General features: G+C 44.2%; 2 protein-coding genes across 2 annotated transcripts; both read right to left on the minus strand.

Annotated features, from left to right (window-relative positions):
- Positions 1 to 1,422: 1,422 nt before the first annotated feature.
- AQP12B (aquaporin 12B) lies at positions 1,423 to 18,386 on the minus strand. Its single transcript, XM_069768115.1, has 3 exons — positions 17,757 to 18,386; positions 13,349 to 13,465; positions 1,423 to 2,941 (listed from the first exon to the last, which is right to left on the minus strand). Exons 1-3 carry the CDS (start codon positions 18,361 to 18,363, stop codon positions 2,733 to 2,735), a joined length of 933 nt encoding a protein of 310 aa, XP_069624216.1. The 5' UTR covers positions 18,364 to 18,386; the 3' UTR covers positions 1,423 to 2,732.
- LOC138680766 (uncharacterized) lies at positions 6,814 to 8,155 on the minus strand. The gene is made up of 2 exons (XM_069768030.1): positions 7,994 to 8,155; positions 6,814 to 7,873 (listed from the first exon to the last, which is right to left on the minus strand). The coding sequence occupies exons 1-2, from the start codon at positions 8,083 to 8,085 to the stop codon at positions 6,814 to 6,816; spliced, it is 1,152 nt and encodes a 383-aa protein (XP_069624131.1). The 5' UTR covers positions 8,086 to 8,155.
- Positions 18,387 to 20,574: the final 2,188 nt, after the last annotated feature.

Consider the following 20,574-nt stretch of genomic DNA (forward strand, 5'->3'; position numbering starts at 1 on the left):
TTTTTTTTGCAATTCATTTTTCGGAAATAGTGGCCAAATGCTGCCACTATTTTGCTGAACCATTGAGGGCCATGCAAACAGAGAGAAAAAATCTAAATACCTCACCACTTCCCTTACCTGCTATCTCGACCTCTGTACCTCTTCATTTTCCCTCCCCATTACACGCATTCCTTTCAACCTTTTCACTCTAGGTCCTGGCTTCCAGCTCACCTAGGCCTCTGATATCACTTTGTGCTCTATGATATGGGGGACACCGTGAAGTCACAACTTTATGGCGAGCATCACCCAAGTAACAGACCGGCGCGCAATGACTGACGAAGCTTACTTAAAGCCAGGGCCTGGAGTGAAGCGTTTGAAGAGAATGCCTGCAATATGGTAAAGGGAAAAGAATAGGCCCAGAGTGTCCTGCTGGGATGGCAGGACCAGTGAGCAGTGAGATGAAAATATATATATATTTTTTAAACTCTATGTTTATTATACTCTTGTGTTCTGGACCTGAAGATACCTCGCAGTATAATAAGGAAAATTCAATTGGTAGAGAATAATTTTGCTGCAAATCAAATTTCCTGGTAAAATGCACACAATTTCAACCAGAATAATTTCGATATCATTGTAAAAGTTGAAGAAAAAAAACAAAAAATAAATCATGAGTTGATCACCAGATTAAATACCCTATTTTTCTCAGAGGGGTTGTCCCACTAACAAAGTACCCTTTAATCAATAGACCGTGGAATAGTAATAAGTTCCACAATTGGATGTGTTTAAATAAAATGTTCCTGTGCTGGGATAATCTTATAAATGTGCCCCTGCTGTGTACTGTGGAATGGCCGTGTCTGACTGTGCAGGAACATGGTCTGATCATTCTACAGCTCCTGGGCAGGGGAGAAGCAAAAGAGAGGACACAGACAGGACAGCAGGGAATCACAGCTGCTGGTTTGTGTAAGGAAAAACATTTCCCTGCCTGTTTGAAAACTTGTTTAACTTCATAGAAAAAGGTCAGCTGTGATCCCCGGCTGTCCTGTCTGTATACTTTCTTTAAAGTCTTCGCAGGAGCTGTGGTATGATCAGAACATGTTCCTGTACAGCCAGACACAGCCATTACACAGTACACAGCAGGTGCACAGTTATTAGATTATCTCAGCATCGGGACAATATTTTTAACACATCCAGTTATAGAAATTATATTTATTCTAAGATCTATTAATTATAGTGTACTTTGAATGTGGGAAAACTCCTTTAGGCATATAGGAAAATAAAGGGTCAGAGTGACTGGTTGCTCACCATTATTATTTTGTGCTATAATGTTCATTTATGTGGAATTAAGACAATTTATAATTATGTAATCTGATTCCTTTTTTTTTTTTTTTTTAAGTCACACTGGATAATAACATTCTATCTCTTTTAAAAGATGATTCGAAAGAGTAGAATATGTCATCATGTTTAATTTTCTTAATAACACATCATATAAGCTATACGTAGAGTCGGGGATGAAATAAAAATGACAACGTAGTGAGTTACAAAGGTATAAAATCTTTAGAGGTCTGATCAGCATGGTGCAACTGTTGATGCCTGCAAGTTCTTAAATTGCAACATTAAAGGGGTTGTTCACTACTTGGGCAACCCCGTCGGCAATCACTCTCTCTGGGTCTCCCGTGCTGTTGTAATGCCGGGGCTCAATTAGCACCAACGTCATTGTCTCCGCTTTCGTATGGATTGAACATGAACAGGAAGTCTGAGATCAGCTGCAGCCCTGACTTCCTCTTCAGGTTCAATCAGATAGGAGGCGGGAACAGTGACGCCAGCACCGATTGGGTACCAGTGTCACGTGTCACAACAACAGCACAGGAGCCCTGGGGAGAGCAAGTGCCGACACCACAGTAAAGGCGCCAGCACGGAGGGGAGTATAGAATTTTTTATTTATTGGGGTCAAGCATGGGGCATGAGAAGTTGTCCTAGTGGGATAACTTATATAAGGCTGGAGCTACGCAGCAACTTTGGCAATGAAACAGGTCTCTGGGATCATAATTTGTAGATTGTGAGCCCTCGCGGGCAGGGTCCTCTCTCCTCCTGTACCAGTAGTGAGTGACTTGTATTGTTTAAGATTATTGTACTTGTTTTTACTATGTACACCCCTCCTCACATGTAAAGCACCATGGAATAAATGGCGCTATAATAATAATAATAATAATAATAATTTGCCACATTCACTTGCATTACGCTGCAATATAGCAGTGGCACAGAGTGCTGTTTGGCTACACAATCTGTGTCGCAACCAAGATCGCTGTGTAGCCACAACCTAATGCCGCATCATTTTGGGAAAAATTGTCAGAAGTATCAATCATTACTTTTGGACCCTTGGAAAAACTTGTGGAAGCCCCAAAGTCCTTATAGAGCCCAGATTGTCATAACTCAAGGAAGACAGTCGAGTAGTGTAGCTATAGAGGTGCAAAGGTATGAATGAGCAGTGCAGTGGAGGAATAGCAGTCATTCACAGAAATACAAAATTTGCATTGGGGTCCTAGAAGTATGCAACCATCCTAACTGATTACTAGCCGTTACCCGTAGTTCACCATCCCATGAGTTTCACATCATTTGTGCTGCATTAAATATTTTAGTAGCCATGCACGTTTACATTACCCAGAGAACTGCAATATAAGTAGCTATATGAGATTTGTTCATTTTTTGACTCTTTGAAAAATATTGTAAATTCAGATTTCCATATTCTAGTACGATTAGTTATTCTTCTCTTTAGTGACCGTCTTCACTTTTTTTCCAGCTTTTTTCTCCGAGCCTTTTGGTGAAGACGGGACATTCTTTGGAACGGTTGACTTAACACTTTTTGCCTTTGGGGTTCTGAATTTGCTCTTTTGGTTGTAGATCAGGTTCTTTTGGAAGAGACGCGGGATGTGTCCTAGATACAGGAAAAGGGCCAAAACCATTCCTAGAAAAGAACCATATAAAAAGAGTTGAACTAGAATATAAAGAGCGTCCGTAGTTGTCCGTGTCACAATACATTGTCCATTATTGTGGTAGAAATCTTACGCTCATAAAACATCAAGTATAATATTCACAGAAACCAAACAGTTAAGTAAGTGTGAAAATAGTCAACACATGCTTCAAAATTAAAGATGTTATAGTGAATTTGTTAATATTATGCCATATTTATGTTTGAAAAGTGGTGATGCCTATAAGCCCCAGATTTATGCAGTGTAGGGCAGCTCGGTGACTAAGGCTACTTTCGCACTTCAGGTTTTTCACGCTATGCCGATTCCAGCATCGCGCCTCAATGTCGGAACTGGCGAAATTTGTGAAATCCGATGTCCGGATCCGGCGGTAAACCGGATATGTCCCATCAGGTTGGCATCCGTTTCATCCGTTTTTTGACGGATCCGGTTTTTAAGAACGCCTGTGGGAGGCTCCAAAATGTGATTGGCCCCCTGAAAACTATATATACAGTCTTCGTGCAGCCCATCTGTGACAGGTTGGAGAGGAGCAAGTGTTTGGAGAGAAAGATGGATGTAGTTATTGCGAATATTCTGCAGAACAATGTGGATTTCATTGTGGAGGCGAATCGCTTGAAAGCAATTGTTCTGGAGAAGGAGCGAAAGAGACAACGCATCATGCGTCTGCACCGACGCTGTTTGTGGATCCACCCCATCACCGCACAGAGAATGACATGTGGGGTGTTTTCTACACTGTACATGGAGCTACGAGGTGACCGAGATACATTTTTCTCATATGTGCGGATGAAAGCGGAGAACTTTGATCTATTGGTGGACCGAATTGAACATCTCATCCGAAGGAGTGATACATATGGCAGATTCTCTATTTCACCGGCTGAGCGTCTGATGGTCACTCTTCGGTAAGCCATTTTTATTGTATGTACTCCTGTAGCACAGTTTCATTGACTGTAATTTGATTTTGTAGTAATTTCTGCCTTGCTTTTGTACACAGATTCCTTGCTACTGGAGAATCCCTTGCATCACTACATTTCCAGTTCAGACTGGGAATTTCCACCATCTCTGGAATTGTAAAGCAAACTTGCCGTGCACTGTGGGACTCTTTGCACGATGAATTTATACCACATCTCACAATGGAGAGTTGGTTGGAAGTAGCTGAGAAATTCCAAGTGTGTCAGTTTCCCAATTGCTTGGGCGCAGTGGACAGGAAACATATCTGTATCGTGAAACCGGCTGGTTCTGGATCAGAATATTTTAACTATAAAAAGTACTTTTCCATTGTGCTGATTGCCATCGCCGATGCGGATTACAAATTTGTAGCGGTGGATATTGGGGCATATGGCCGCTCAAGTGATTCCCAAGTTTTCAAGCTGTCTGCAATGGGGCGTCATTTCTATGGAAACACCATTCAATCCCGCCCATTCCCCCCCCCCCACACCCAAAACCACTGCCTCAAACCTCTGGGCCACCAATGCCTTTTGTTTGTGTTTGGGATGAATCCTTCCAGCTGTCAAAACATCTTTTGAAACCCTACTCCAGCCGTGAATTAACCGAAACTAAAAGAATTTTTAACTACCGCCTCACACGTGCACGGAGAATGGTGGAGTGCGCTTTTGGGATTTTGACTGCCAAATGGAGAGTTCTACTGACATCTATAAACTTGAATACAGACACTGTTGACTAGGTGGTGAAAGCATGTGTTGTCCTGCACAATTATGTGATATCCAAAGAACAGATTTCCATTGAGGACCACTCTGAAGAAACCACCTTGTCTGATTATAACAACATTACGTTATAGAATTTCTGTGGCAGTTTCCTGAATTAGGGACCAATTCGCAGAATACTTTATTTCACCGGAAGGAAGAATAGACTGGCAGGATGATAGCGTTTGAACAATTTGTCTTTGACCTTGTAACCGTATTTTACCATATTGTTCCCAAGTTGTGTACCTGTTTGTGATCACACCAAAGTATTAAACCTTTAATTACCCAAGTTGTGTACCTGTTTGGGTTCTACCCAAAGTATATTACCGTATATACTCGAGTATAAGCCGACCCGAGTATAAGACGACCCCCCTAATTTTGCCACAAAAAACTGGGAAACCTTATTGACTTGAGTATAAGCCTAGGGTGGAAATGCAGCAGCTACCGGTGAATTTCAATAATAAAAATAGATCATTATTTCCCCATAGCTGTGCCATATAGTGCTCTGCGCCGTTCATTATTGCCCTATAGCTGTGCCCCATATAGTGCTCTGCACCGTTCATTATTGCCCTATAGCTGTGCCCCATATAGTGCTCTGCACCGTTCATTATTGCCCTATAGCTCTGCCCCATATAGTGCTCTTGCACCGTTCATATTGCCCCATAGAAAGCTCTGCCCCATATAGTGATCTTGCACCGTTCATATTGCCCCATAGAAAGCTCTGCCCCATATAGTGCTCTTGCACCGTTCATATTGCCCCATAGAAAGCTCTGCCCCATATAGTGCTTTTGCACCGTTCATATTGCCCCATAGAAAGCTCTGCCCCATATAGTGCTCTTGCACCGTTCATATTGCCCCATAGAAAGCTCTGCCCCATATAGTGCTCTTGCACCGTTCATATTGCCCCATAGAAAGCTCTGCCCCATATAGTGCTCTTGCACCGTTCATATTGCCCCACATAAAGCTCTGCCCCATATAGTGCTCTTGCACCGTTCATATTGCCCCATAGAAAGCTCTGCCCCATATAGTGCTCTTGCACCGTTCATATTGCCCCATAGAAAGCTCTGCCCCATATAGTGCTCTTGCACCGTTCATACTGCCCCATAGAAAGCTCTGCCCCATATAGTGCTCTTGCACTGTTCATACTGCCCCATAGAAAGCTCTGCCCCATATAGTGCTCTTGCACCGTTCATATTGCCCCATAGAAAGCTCTGCCATTGTCGCTGCTGCTGCAGTAAAAAAAAAAAACACATACTCACCTCTCTTGCTTGCAGCTCCCGGCGTCTCGTTCCGGCGTCTCCGCTCTGACTGATCAGGCAGAGGGTGGTGCGCACACTATATGCGTCATCGCGCCCTCTGACCTGAACAGTCAGAGCGCAGAGACGCCGGGAAGATGGAGCGGCGCCCAGCGGCTGGATCGTGGACAGGTGAATATTACATACTTACCTGGTCCTGGCGTCCGGCTCCTTCCCCCGGACAGCTGTCTTCGGTGCCGCAGCTTCTTCCTCTATCAGCGGGCACCGTTACCGCTGATTAGAGAAATGAATAGGCGGCTCCACCCCTATGTGAGGTGGAGCCGCCTATTCATTTCCCTAATGAGCGGTCCCACGTGACCGCTGATAGAGGAAGAACTGCAGCACCGAAGACCGTGGGACGGCAGGGGGAGCGCCAGGATCGCTGGGACTAGGTAAGTATGCCTCAGCGCCCTCACCCCCTCACCCGCCGACCCCACCGCCGACCGTGACTCGAGTATAAGCCGAGAGGGGCACTTTCAGCCCAAAAATTTGGGATGAAAATCTCGGCTTATACTCGAGTATATACGGTACCTTCTTTTACCCAACTTGTGTACCTGTTTGGGTTCTACCAAAAGTATTTTACCTCTAACCAATAAACCTTGTTTAACCCAATGGTTAACTATACCTTATAAAGAAAATACAAATTTGCCTTAAAAACACAGTTTTATTACAAATTTTTTTTAACAAAACAAAAATAAACTTCTCTTTGGCAACACAAAAATAAACTTTATTTGGCTGCGCCAAAAACTTAGAGGTTTGAATAAGTCAGGGTAGAGATAATGCTGGAGGGTCTGTCAGATGAGGACTTCGACAGTGGGAGTGTGGAGAGAGGAATGTGGTGGTGGTGGTGAAGGATCAATAGGTAGTGGTGAAGGGGTGGAGAAAGCAAGTGAACGGGTGGACAGGAAACTGGGAGTTGGGTTTGGAATTTAGTATGATGGAGGGGTGTAGCTGATGGTTTGGGAGGATTGGGAGGCAGAAGCGGTGATGGATGGAGAAGAGGGTTGGGACATGACGGGGAAGGAGACTGGTGGTAGTGGGCACGGAGAGGAGACGCGGAAGATGTTGGGAACTGGTATGGGGAGGGATGTTCATACTGGTCTGGATGGAGGGAAGGGGCACGGACAAGATGCTGGTAGTTGTCTGGATGCTGGGACGGGGCACGGGCAGGATGCTAGTAGTGGTCTGGATGGTGGGACGGGGCACGATGTGGGTAATGGTGAGGTTGCTGGGACGGGGCATGGGCAGGTTGCTGGTATGAGTCAGGAGGATGGTAGTGGCTATAGTGAGGGACAGTGGCTGAAGGGGGGCAGGTGCAGGAGGGGTGGCAAGTGTGGCGGTTTTGGAGGCAATGAGTGCTAGAGTAGACTGGCAGGCTTCCATTACTTGCATCTGCTGATCAGTAGATAGCTTCTCCATTTGCTCGAGTACCGACCGGAAATAAGTGTGGTTCGGTGACTGACTTGCCTCTGAACGCATCGTTAGCAGAAGTGTATGCAACTCGAGTATGCTTTTATTTATTAAATTGAAACCTGCAGCCATTTGCTCGGACAAAACTTTGAGACAGTTCTGAAATGATGCGTTCAGGTGCAAGAACTCGGGCGCATAGCTCTGTACCCGACCCCTCTGTCGCTGGCGCCCCGAAGCCACAGGTGTACTAGAGGTGGCAGCACTAGAGGGGTAGGGCACAGGAAAAGCTATATCCTCACCAGCAGATTCATGCAATGGAACGGGCCAGGATGCTCCTGCGTTGGTGGATGTGACCGAGGGATCAGATGGGTGAGAAGGCTGGGAAGGTGCAGAGTGGGAAGGTGCAGAGGGGCCGGGACTGTCGAAGTGTCCCTCGGTGGAGGACTCCTGAGGGATCGCCCGAGAAGGGTTCAACTCAGCTGCAGGCTGAGTGCTCCCAACAGTGCTGTGGAACAAAGAGAAAAAATATAATTAATATACTGATATTGCACGGCCCTGGCTGAGACAGCAAAAGAGGGTTAGACATGTAAAACATTGGTTATTACATGTAGTGGGTAATATTTACCTTTGGGTCACCATCGTTGTCCTGAGGAACGACAGGGCTTGGGCATATTTGTATCTGCTCTTGCATCCTCCAGAACCACTTGGGGCCCACATCTCTTTGTTGAACTCCTTCTTAAAGCGATCCCTGATAGACCACCACCGCTTCACAATCCTCTCACCTGTAAAAAAAAAAAAAAAGGAGAAACACAAATTGGTTAAGATACAATATTTAGAATGCATCAACATAACTGAACTGTGTATACTTACGTTCTTGATTCTGGGCCCGAACATCGAGGTCCTCCCACTTCTCTATAAGCTGTTGGCATATTTGCTCCCAAAGTCAACGGTTCACTATGACATCAGCATGGCGGCGGTCACCCATGTTCCACAGCGCCTCCCTGTCTCGGATCAGATCAATAAGGAGGTTAATATTGAGGTCGACCTCCTCACCGTCTGAATCAGGAGCACGCTGTGAAGCCGGTTCTAAAAAAAGGCCAAAAAAATAAAATTAGTTTCAAAACAACATAAAGAAAATTCTAAAAACAAAACTAAAAAAAAAAATGCTGCTTAAACCATGACGGCCGCCACGACTCTCATGCCGACGACCCTGGGAGCCACTCGGAGGACCTCTGGATCGAGCACCAGAATCTGAACTCTAGAAGAAAAATAACATAAAAATGATGTGCTTGTAGTTTGCCTTTTTATGTGTTGTGTACATTTTGATATCTATAATGATCATTTTGTTTATGTTGAGTGATGTGTCCAATGATCTGTTTCTATGTGTTGTGTGCATTATTCTTTCTGTAAGGATCTTTTGTTTTTATCTGTTGGGTGTAGTGTGTAGTTTGTGGTTCCGCGATGCATGAAAGAAACATACCAATTGTGATCCCGCTCCAGGTCTTTCTCCACCCCTTCGGTCTTCTTCTGGAAGAACCTCTTCTGCTGCAGCAGCAGCTTCCTACAAAAATGAAAGATGGTGAAATACATTAATATATATATTAGGTACGGACTGGGACTGAAATTCAGCCATGGCATTTGCAATCACACAGGCCCATGTTGTCCCCGTTTCCAAGCACCAGATGGGGATATATTACTAATATTACCCTGGATGGAGGAAAGCAAGATCTACTACAAGACCAGTATTTCTAATAATGCCTGTGGCCTGCTGGGGTAAGTGAGAGAGTCAGCGACTTTGTGCTCCATCCCATCACAACTGTTAACAGTATGGCTGTCTTGAGAACACTGATTCTGTTAACAACGGAGCAGACAAGGCAGCCCATAACCAGACAGGTCCTTCTAGCATTTGCCAGAATTGCCAGTCCGGCCCTGATATATATATATATATATATATATATATTTATATAGACAGAGAGAGCTAGACAGAAAGAGAGCTAGACAGAGAGAGCAAGAGCGAGAGGGTGAGAGAGCAAGAGCAAGAGCGCGAGAGAGAGAGCGAGAGAGCAAGAGAGAGAGAGAAATTATATAAAAAACATATATTTACCTCAGTGCAGTCGACGAGAGGGAGAGCTCCCAGAAGAAGACATGACTGATAGCAGGCAGGCAGGCTCTTGCAGGCAGGCATGCTCTTGCTGGCAGGCAGGCTCTAGCTGGCAGGCAGGTTCTGACAGGAAGGCAGGCTAGGCTCTTGCTGGCAGGCGGGCAGGCTCTAGCTGGCAGGCAGGCAGGCTCTTGCTGGCAGGCAGGCAGGCTCTTGCTGGAAGGCAGGCAGGCTCTTGCTGGAAGGCAGGCAGGCTCTTGCTGGAAGGCAGGCAGGCTCTTGCTGGAAGGCAGGCAGGCAGGCTCTTGCTGGAAGGCAGGCAGGCTCTTGCTGGAAGGCAGGCTAGGCTCTTGCTGGAAGGCAGGCTAAGCTCTTGCTGGCAGGCAGACTAGCTGGCAGGCAGGCAGGCTCTTGAAGGAAGGCAGGCTAGGCTCTTGCTGGCAGGCAGGCAGGCTCTAGCTGGCAGGCAGGCTCTTGCAGGCAGGCAGGCTCTTGCAGGCAGGCTCTAGCTAGAAGGCAGGCTAGGCTCTTGCTGGAAGGCAGGGTGTGGCAGGGTGTTGGCTCTCTTGCAGTATGGCTAGAAATGAGTGAGGGCCTCAATGGCATTTTTTTTTATATAGGTGTCCTGAGGTTCTGAGCATGCTCAGATTAAAAAACTGGATCAGGCTGAAAAGCCGGAAGAGCCAGATCCAGCCCTTTCGGCTTTTTCGCCGCAGACAAAAAATGTTACTGCAGACGTTTTTTCCAGACGCCGGAATCGAAATTTTCGCCGAATCCGGAAAAAAAAACCGGACGGAACGTTGGGCCATGCGGCGCAATCCGGCGCTAATACAAGTCAATGGGGAAAAACCGGTTCCGGTTTTTATTTTCGCCGGTTCAGTTTTTTCACAAAAGAGCCGGAATCAGCCAGAATGAAAAAACCTGATGTGTGAAAGTAGCCTAAGCCGTTAACACTGTTGCTTTGTAGCGCAAAAAAATACCTAATGGTGTACATAGGAATCCATGTGCCACACAGCAAAGAACCAATTTGGCCACCTGAAGGGCCCCTGAATGCCATGACAATAACCTACCAGGTTCCTGCGATTGTGTGACGGAGTCGTCACCATTGAATTTGAAGGCAATAGTGTAGTGGCAGATACCGGCCTAATGTATGCTGTTCACTGGGAATGAATGTATATGTGTGTGTGTATACAGTTAGGTCCATATATATTTGGACAGAGACAACATTTTTCTAATTTTGGTTATAGACATTACCACAATGAATTTTAAACAAAACAATTCAGATGCAGTTGAAGTTCAGACCTTCAGCTTTCATTTGAGGGTATCTACATTAAAATTGGATGAAGGGTTTAGGAGTTTCAGCTCCTTAACATGTGCCACCCTGTTTTTAAAGGGACCAAAAGTAATTGGACAGATTCAATAATTTTAAATAAAATGTTAATTTTTAGTACTTGGGTTGAAAACCCTTTGTTGGCAATGACTGCCTGTAGTCTTGAACTCATGGACCTCACCAGATGCTGTGCTTCCTCCTTTTTGATGATCTGCCAGGCCTTCACTGCGGTGGTTTTAGTTGCTGTTTGTTTGTGGGCCTTTCTCTCTGAAGTTTAGTCTTTAACAAGTGAAATGCATGCTCAATTGGGTTGAGATCAGGTGACTGACTTGGCCATTCAAGAATATTCCTCTTCTTTGCTTTAATAAACTCCTGGGTTGCTTTGGCTTTATGTTTTGGGTCATTGTCCATCTGTAGTATGAAACGACGACCAATCAGTTTGGCTGCATTTGGCTGGATCTGAGCACACAGTATGGCTCTGAATACCTCAGAATTCATTCGGCTGCTTCTGTCCTGTGTCACATCATCAATAAACACTAGTGACCCAGTACCACTGGCAGCCATGCATGCCCAAGCCATCACACTACCTCCGCCGTGTTTTACAGATGATGTGGTATGCTTTGGATCATGAGCTGTACCACGCCTTCGCCATACTTTTCTCTTTCCATCATTCTGGTAGAAGTTGATGTTGGTTTAATCTGTCCAAAAAATGTTCTTCCAGGACTGTGCTGGCTTTTTTAGATGTTTTTTAGCAAAGTCCAGTCTAGCCTTTTTCTTCTTGATGCTTATGAGTGGCTTGCACCGTGCAGTGAACCCTCTGTATTTACTGTCATGCAGTCATCTCTTTATGGTAGATTTGGATATTGATGCACCTACCTCCTGGAGAGTGTTGTTCACTTGGTTGGCTGTTGTGAAGGGGTTTCTCTTCACCATGGAGATTATTCTGCTATCATCCACCACTGTTGTCTTCCGTGGGGGCCCAGGACTTTTTGCATTGATGAGTTCACCAGTGCTTTCTTTCTCAGGATGTACCAAACTGTAGATTTTGCCACTCCTAATATTGTGGCAATATCTCTGATGGTTTTTTTCTGTTTTCGCAGCTTAAGGATGGCTTGTTTCACCTGCATGGAGAGCTCCTTTACCGCATGTTTACTTCACAGCAAAACCTTCCAAATGCAAGCACCACACCTCAAATCAATTCCAGGCCTTTTATCTGCTTAATTGACAATGACATAACAAAGGGATTGCCCACACCTGTCCATAAAATAGCCTTGGAGTCAATTGTCCAATTACTTTTGGTCCCTTTAAAAACAGGGTGGCACATGTTAAGGATATGAAACTCCTAAACCCTTCATCCAATTTTAATGTGGATACCCTCAAATGAAAGCTAGAAGTCTGTACTTCAACTGCATCTGAATTGTTTTGTTTAAAATTCATTGTAGTAATGTCTATAACCAAAATTAGAAAAATGTTGTCTCTGTCCAAATATATATGGACCTAACTGTATATACACACACATATATATATATATATATATATATATATATACATACACACACATATATATATATATATACACACACTGCTCTGCTAAAAAAAAAATAAAGGCAACACTATAGCTCCAAGTCAGTCAAACTTCTGTGAAATCAAACTGTCCACTTGGGAAGCAACACTGATTGACAATCAATTTCACATGCTGTTGTGCAGATGGAATAGATAACAGATGGAAATTACTGGCAATTACCAAGATACAATCAAAAAAGGAGTGGTTCTGCAGGTGGGGACCACAGACCACATCTCAGTACCAATGCTTTCTGGCTGATGTTTTGGACACTTTTGAATGTTGGTTGTGCTTTCACACGCGTGGTAGCATGAGACGGACTCTACAACGCACACAAGTGGCTCAGGTAGTGCAGCTCATCCAGGATGGCACATCAATGCGAGCTGTGGCAAGAAGGTTTGCTGTGACTGTCAGCGTAGTGTCCAGAGGCTGGAGGTGCTACCCGGAGACAGGCCTGTACACCAGGAGACGTGGAGGGGGCCGCAGGAGGGCAACAACCCAGCAGCAGGACCGCTAACTCAGCCTTTGTGCAAGGAGGAACAGGAGGAGCACTGCCAGAGCCCTGGCAGAGTCCTGGTGTAGATCTAGCCAAGGATGTTCAAGTAATAAGTGTCCATACCTAAAAATTAGGTGATCAACTCATTATTCTCTGGTGGCCCCGTATATTTGCCTCCAACACCAGCAATCAAGAGTCCATCCATGAACATCCAATTACCAGTCTTGGTTTAATATGTCTTAAGGTCCAGTGGAATCATATGTAGTATTTCTGGTGGTCTAATGGTCTGTGTCGTAATATCCACGGTGGACTAGCATCTTAATAAAAAAATATACCGCTGGTTCAACGCAATAAATGAAATCAATCTATGGCCAATAGGCAATATACGGTATGTTATCAAATATTCTAATAAATGGAACTTACATAGAAATACACAATCACCACTGTCACTAAATTTCTAACTACACTTTAAAAATAAAATCCTCTTCTCACCAATTATAGAACCAGCAAAATAAACAAGAGAGTACTCCTGTAACGTCCTCCCAGGACAGTTGAAGGTCAAGGCATAAGCCAGGATTGGGTTGAAGTAAGCTGCAGTGTACTGACCACCTAAGAAAAGAATTAAACACAATGAGAAGTAAATTATTTAAGAATAAAACCGTCATTATGTGAGAGGAATTATTTTACCAGTTATATATCTATTCCCATAGCAGCCATTCATGACTGAGATGGGACTACCTAAGTGGGCTGAGCTCCTCCATAACTTCAATAGATGTGAAAGATAGGGTAGGCGCAGCATGCTCAGCTATTTACTGCAGTTATTGCCACACAAAGACAGATACTCCCATCTCAGCCGTGAATGACCCCTTTTAAAGAAGAAATCCAGTGAAAAACAGTCATCTTAGTAATTCTAGATCCTTTGCCACGGTGTTGCCTTCAAAGATTGGTTGTTCAAAATGGCGCCATTTTCTGCCCATTTCACTAAGAGGACGTTTATTATCAGCTGTGATACAGATATTATGGGGTTGTGGCCCAGCCACCATCTTTGCAAGCCTGCTAGACTTTAATCATATCACTCTTTGGGTTTAAAGGGAACCTGTCACCCCGAAAATCACGGGTGAGGTAAGCCCACCGGCATCAGGGCCTTATCTGCCGCATTCTGTAATGCTGTAGATAAGCCCCCGATGTTACCTGAAAAAGGACAAAAAGACGTTATATTATACTCACCCAGGGGCGGTCCCGCTGCTGGTCAGGTCGGATGGGCGTCTCTGGTCCGCTGCAGCGCCTCCTATCTTCATTACAAGACGTCCTCTTCTGATCTTCAGCCACTGCTCCGGCGCAGGCGTACTTTGCTATGCCCTGTTGAGGGCAGACAAAGTACTGCAGTGCGCAGGCGCCGGGCCTCTGACCTTTCCGGCGCCTGCGCACTGCAGTACTATCCTCTGCACTCAAGAGGGCAGAGCAAAGTACGCCTGCGCCGGAGCCGCGGCTGAAGATCAGAAGAGGACGTCTTGTAATGAAGATGGGAGGCGCCGCAGCGGACCAGAGACACCCATCCGACCTGACCAGCAGCGGGACCGCCCCTGGGTGAGTATAATATAACGTCTTTTTCTCCTTTTTCAGGTAACATCGGGGGCTTATCTACAGCATTACAGAATGCTGCAGATAAGCCCCTGATGCCGGTGGGCTTACCTCACCCGCGATTTTCGGGGTGACAGGTTCCCTTTAACGAAAATTTGTATAGGTGGCGTTAGTAGAAAGAAGGCTTATCACAAAACTAATACCATAAAAATTAACTTTTATTGAACATATTAAAATCCAAAATAAACTAAAAGTGCAGTAGATTAGCCAATTGGGCACAAACACCACTCTGGCTGAAGGAAAAGGGGCATCAGATGGGCCCAAATATCCGAAATTAAAATTAAACTGTAAATAAAAGACAGGAAAGGTATAAAATAATGCAGAATTATCATCATCCTGATTTTTCCCTATGGACAACCCTGTCTTGCTGCGAAGGTTGGCACTCTTGCTTGAAATGCAATTGGTGCCCCCACCCACCGAAGGCTAGCCCTGTGTGACCCTTGTAAAACCCTAACTTACACAAAAGAAATTATTACAGTTAGGGGGAAGTAGACACAGCAAGAGGGGTAAAAACTCCCAACAGGTATGAATACAAGCTGATTATCCAAGTGGGCCACAGTGTACAGCTTTTACCAGTAGGGGTTAGGGTTGAGACCAGTAGGCCCCCCAGCTCATGAGCTGTGGTATGATCAGACCATGTCCCTGCACGGTCAGACACAGCCATTACACAGTACACACTGTCATTTCCGGATTGCTATGAGCGCTGCCCGGTGGTCGGCACTGATAGCAGTGAGTAATTCTGTTACATACAGGCGATCGGATCATCGCCTGTATGTAGCAGAGACGATTGGGTTATGGCAGCTTCTAGTCTCCCATGGAGACTATTGAAGCATGCCAAAAGTTAAAAAAAAAAAAAAGTTTTTAAAAACCTAAAAAAAATAAAGGTTCAAATAAAAAAAAAAAAATCAACCATGCACATATTTGGAATCGCCGCTTTCAGAATCACCCGATCGATCAATAAAAATAAAGGATTAACCTGATCGCTAAATGGAGTAGCGAGAAAAAGTCAAAACGCCAGAATTATTTTTTTGGGTCACCGCGACATTGCATTAAAATGCAACAATGGCCATTAAAAGAATGTGTCTGCACCGAAATGGTATTAAAAACGTCAGCTCGGCATACAAAAAAATAAGCCCTCACCCAAGCCCAGATCATGAAAAATGGAGAAGCTACGGGGATCGGAAAATGGCGCAATTTTTATCTATTATTTTTAAACAAAGTTTGGAATTTTTTGTTTCCAACCCTTAGATAAAAAAGAACCTTGACATGTTTGGTGTCTATGAACTCGTAACGACCTGGAGAATCATAATGACAGGTCAGTTTTAGCATAGTATGCATGGTCCCTTATACCCATCCTTGCCTGCATGGCTCCTTATTCCCATCCTCATCTGCATGACTTCTCATACTTAATCCTTGTCTGCGTGGCTCCTTATTCCCATCCTTGTCTGCATGGGGGGGTGGATCATATGCTATCAGCTGTGTATAGAGGTGACACCTGTCATTGCATTCCTGACTGTATGGATAATGAGCCTTCTGAAAAGGCTATAACTCAAGAACCAAGGTAGGAGTCTAAAACAGCCCCAGTAACCAGTGTGAAAATGGAGATATAGATATATAAATATTTTATCCTAAGCAACCTAAGCAAGTTGTTTTTAACAGGGTCCAATCATCCCCAAGAATGAACATGTGGGATATGTTACAATGTTTCAAAATAGAGATGTGTTCTCAGAATTATGGGCTTGTAGACATGTATCAATCATAAAGATTTAATATAGTTTACTAATATGTCCAAAAATAATATAGTCTGATTTTATGGTAAGCTGTCTAGAAAAAAATATAAAGTCAAGCTGGCAACCCTGACTGACTATTCAATGAAAAATGTATGCACTTAATATTGCTTTCAAAGTCATCGATATCCAAATTGCTTCTTCAGAGAGGACCTGAACTCTATAGCGCCACTTGTTGGAAGCAGCAATCTTACCGTCATTTTTGACCCATTGAAATGTGACTTCGTACAAAAGCCAAATCAGAATCTCAATTTGCAGACAGTGTTTTTTGGGTGTTGCCCCTCATCAGTACCAAATATGAGAACCAATTTGGCTAGGTGAGAGGCTTTGGACCGAGGATAAGGGGTAACATTTCTCCTTGTGGAGAGTGACATCCTGGCTCTGGCATGACAATGTTATTTGACGTGAAATGCTACTCTGGGAAATTTAATATGCAAATTGCCTCTCCAGAGAGGAAGAGGACCTGAACTCTACAGCAACATTATCTATAAAAATCTATAAAAATTGATACGCAGTGAGGTTTTTCCTATAGCAGACTGCCTAAATTTTATCATAAATAAACATCCTTTGCCTGCAGGGAATTTGGGGCTCTGTACCAGGAAATCAGAACTTTGACTTCCTATAAAAATGCAGTATAAATAAATAATCAGTACAGTATAGATAAAAGTCATCAGAAAAGAACTTGGAATCTACAGCATATATGAAACTCGAAATGCATCTAAACATCTCAAGCAGATCACAATCCAACATTTGTATAATCTTCATCCTCTAAAGCACATTTCTTAGAAAGCTAGGATGTCATTCTACAACATGGTGCCAAGATATCTCATGACAGCTCTTAATAAAGACTGCAACCTCCTTTTAGGTTTATGCATTCCCCAATTTAGGCTACTTTTCTGTGTATGTCCAGTTATCAGCTCATAAGTAGTGACACCAACAACCTGTTTAATAGAAAATGAGACTAACTGCGTTCATTTTAATGAGACAATTAGTAGGAATGAGAACTTGTGATCTCTGGCACTTTTCCTACACTCATCCCATTTTTCATCCTGTGGACAAATATGGACTTTAGGAGCCATAGACGCTAGGTAGGTGTTGGACCCTTTGTACATGTGCATACTTTATTTGGGGAGGAGTGGAGTAACGTGCAGGGTTTCCAGTCTTATTTCACACAAGAACAGAAGTATCAGGCATTTAAACTCAACATCCTTCATGTCTTTTTCACCCCCAACAACATCTGACAGGGTAGAGTCCGGAGACTCATATACTCTTCAGAAGTTCAGGAGATCCTGCTGAATTTGGTTGGTTCTGCTGACTTTGATATAATGGTTACAAGGGATCTTTAGGTTGGTGGGTAATCAGGCAATGCCAGGACTATAAGCAGCTAGATAGGCCCCTCTCTCCAATAATCTGATGTTAAACAATACAATAATCAAAATAATAAATCAGTAAAGAGGTGAGTGACAACTTACCTGCATATGCCAGTAAAGTGACAGTCAGGGCAAGAATTGGTGATCTGTAAATCAACCTTGTGTTTTGGAAGTGAAGTAGCAGTATGTGATAGCAGAAGGCGCTCAGTGCTTCAACGAAAATTCCCTGAGCCACCGTGGTTTGTAAAGAGGAGCTGCAATCATCCATCATCATCATCTGTATTGTGTGAAATTCAGTCAGCTCCAGTCTCCAGTAGTGGCTGGTTAAAAATCTGGCAACCTCCATGCCCCCAATCTGAGCCACTAACTTGATTATTGTGTCTACTAATGGGCTATCCTTCAGCAAGAACTCCTGAAGAGAGACGGAAGAATTGGCCGATGACCCATCAAAAGTGAATCCATGCACCAAAAACAGCAAGAAGAGAAGTGTTGACACCACATCTGGGCCGAATCCACCACCCCACATACCAATCTCTGACAGCATGCGGACTTCCATATAGCAGGCACATAGCTGCAGAGAACTGGCAAACTCACTGACGGTGCATCCATAAATCCAGACTGGCAGCAGTTTTTTACTTATCCAACGAACAAGTTGAGATAAGGCGATGACTGAAACAAAGAAGCCTACTACTATATTCAGTCCGGCCATGGTGGTAGGGAGGAGGGTCAGTGATAGAGGAGTCTTAGGAAGAAGTGACTCTGTACTTATACAGGTCTAGTGTTGGTAAACGTGGCTCAATGCTACTAGCTGGACCAAGGACAGCGGCGGGAACCAACGCAGCTGTGCATGCAGTACATCAAAGCGCTTCTAACCCAAGTATTACAGTTATAATGACACTGAGCAGAATTATAGAAATCAGCTACATTCACGGCTTTACAGTTCTATAAAATAATCAATAATTCTAGAACTGGAACTCAAAATGAAAAATACATTTCAATGTAATGTAAAATAGGATGTTTAAGCTGCAGCGGAAGCCGTATTTATTTACTTCACCAATGCCCACATTTAAAAAAAAAATAAATTAAATTAAAATTCTAAATAAGTAATTAAGCACATAAATCTGTAGAAATAAGTGCCGTGAACCCAGTGTGTAGTGTAAGGCCAAGCTCCCACGATGAGCAATTGGTGAGTTTTTGATGTTGCAGATTTTCTGCACCCATTAAGTAAAACCGGCTACTTGCATTTTTTTTTCAAAAATACGCAAAGTGAAAAACTCACAAAAACGTAATATGAGAACGTAGTCTAAAACAGGGATTTTTGTGTGTACTCACCGTTAAACCCTTTTCTCCGGGTCAATCATTGGGGAACACAGGACCATGGGTGTTATGCTGTTGCCACTAGGAGGACACTAAGCAAATACACAAAAACGTTAACTCCTCCTCCGCAGTATACACCCTCTGTTGGCTCTCTCGTGAACCAATTTGGTGCCAAAGCAGTAGGAGCTCAAAAACAGAATTGCAGTATGTCAAAACCAACACAGACTACAAGCCAACGGGCTAACAGGGTGGTTGCTGTGTCCCCCAATGATTGGCTCGGAGAAAAAGATTTTATGGTGAGTACACACAAAAATCCCTGTTTCTCCTTCGCCTCATTGGGGGACATAGGACCATGGGACGTCCTAAAGCAATCCCTGGGTGGGAAAACATTGCAACAGGTGAAACCTAGCGCACCCAATGCTTAAAGGATTAAGTGATTAAATGAAGCCTTCAGATGCGAAACTGCCAATTGCAGAATATGTCTGCTGAGGGCTACATCTGAAGAGGCTTGAGAATAAATGTTGTAATGTTTAGTGAACGTGTGAAGACTGGACCAAGTTGCAGCCTTACACACTTGCTGTGCAGATGCCTGGTGCCGAATGGGCCAGGAGGCCCCCACTGACCGAGTGGAGTGTGTCTTAATCCCCACGGGAATAGGCTGACCTTTGACACGGTAAGCTTCTTGGATCGCTGAACGAATCCATCTGGCTATCGTGGCCTAAGAGGCAGGCAAACCTTTTCTGTGTCCCTCCGAAAGCACAAAAATGGCATCAGATTTGCAGGAAGACGCTGTTCTGGAAATGTACTTTCTGAGAGCTCTCACCAGGTCCAAAGTGTGAAGAGCTTTCTCAGTATATTGGGCTGGAGCCAGACAGAATGAGGGCAGAATAATGTCTTCATTCAGATGAAAAGCCGAGATGACTTTAGGCAAGAAGGACGGGGACATCCTGAGCACCTTGTCCTCATGGAAAATCAGAAAAGGAGTGTTTGCACGACAAAGCCACCAGTTCCGAGACCTGTCTGATGGATGTTATTGCCACAAGAAATGCAACCTTCCATGAAAGGAGAGAGAGAGAGAAACATCCTGTATTGGCTCGAAGGGGGTCTCTTGTAAAGCACTGAGGACCAAGTTAAGGTCCCAAGGTTCTAAAGGCATCTTATATGGAGGGACAAGATGCGAAACTCCCTGCATGAAGGTATTAACCTGTATCTTGGAAGCTATCAGTCACTGGAAAAGGACGGATAGAGCAGAGATCTGGCACTTGAGAGAGGCCAGCGCTATGCCTGAATCCAATCCCGCTTGAAGAAACTCCACAATGGAGGGGATGGAAAACACCAACAGGGAATGACCCTCATCTTTGCACCATGAGAAAAACGTTTTCTAAACGCGATGGTAAATACGCATGGAAACAGGTTTCCTAGCGTTGATCATGGTAGATGCCACTTGACGCGAGAACCCGGCCTGGGCTAAGATCCAGGATTCAATGGCCAGGCCGTTAAACTCAGGACTCTCGAATTCTGGTGGCAAATTGGTCCCTGGGAGAGTAGATCTAGACGATCCAGTAACCGCCAGGGAACATTAGCAACTAGATGTACTAGCTCC

Source organism: Ranitomeya imitator, chromosome 5 (genome assembly GCF_032444005.1).
Source record: "Ranitomeya imitator isolate aRanImi1 chromosome 5, aRanImi1.pri, whole genome shotgun sequence".
Classification (NCBI taxonomy): domain Eukaryota; kingdom Metazoa; phylum Chordata; class Amphibia; order Anura; family Dendrobatidae; genus Ranitomeya; species Ranitomeya imitator.

What these genes read in the sequence shown, in the direction of transcription:
- LOC138680766 (XM_069768030.1), bottom strand. Translation starts at nt 8,085, where the DNA reads ATGTGGGCCCCAAGTGGTTCTGGAGGATGCAAGAGCAGATACAAATAT. An exon ending in ACAACGATGGTGACCCAAAG is followed by an intron (nt 7,874 to 7,993) that starts GTAAATATTACC and finishes TTTGTTCCACAG; the next exon opens with CACTGTTGGGAGCACTCAGC.
- AQP12B (XM_069768115.1), bottom strand. Translation starts at nt 18,363, where the DNA reads ATGGCCGGACTGAATATAGTAGTAGGCTTCTTTGTTTCAGTCATCGCC. An exon ending in CACTTTACTGGCATATGCAG is followed by an intron (nt 13,466 to 17,756) that starts GTAAGTTGTCAC and finishes TTCTTTTCTTAG; the next exon opens with GTGGTCAGTACACTGCAGCT. An exon ending in TTTTGCTGGTTCTATAATTG is followed by an intron (nt 2,942 to 13,348) that starts GTGAGAAGAGGA and finishes GTTCTTTTCTAG; the next exon opens with GAATGGTTTTGGCCCTTTTC.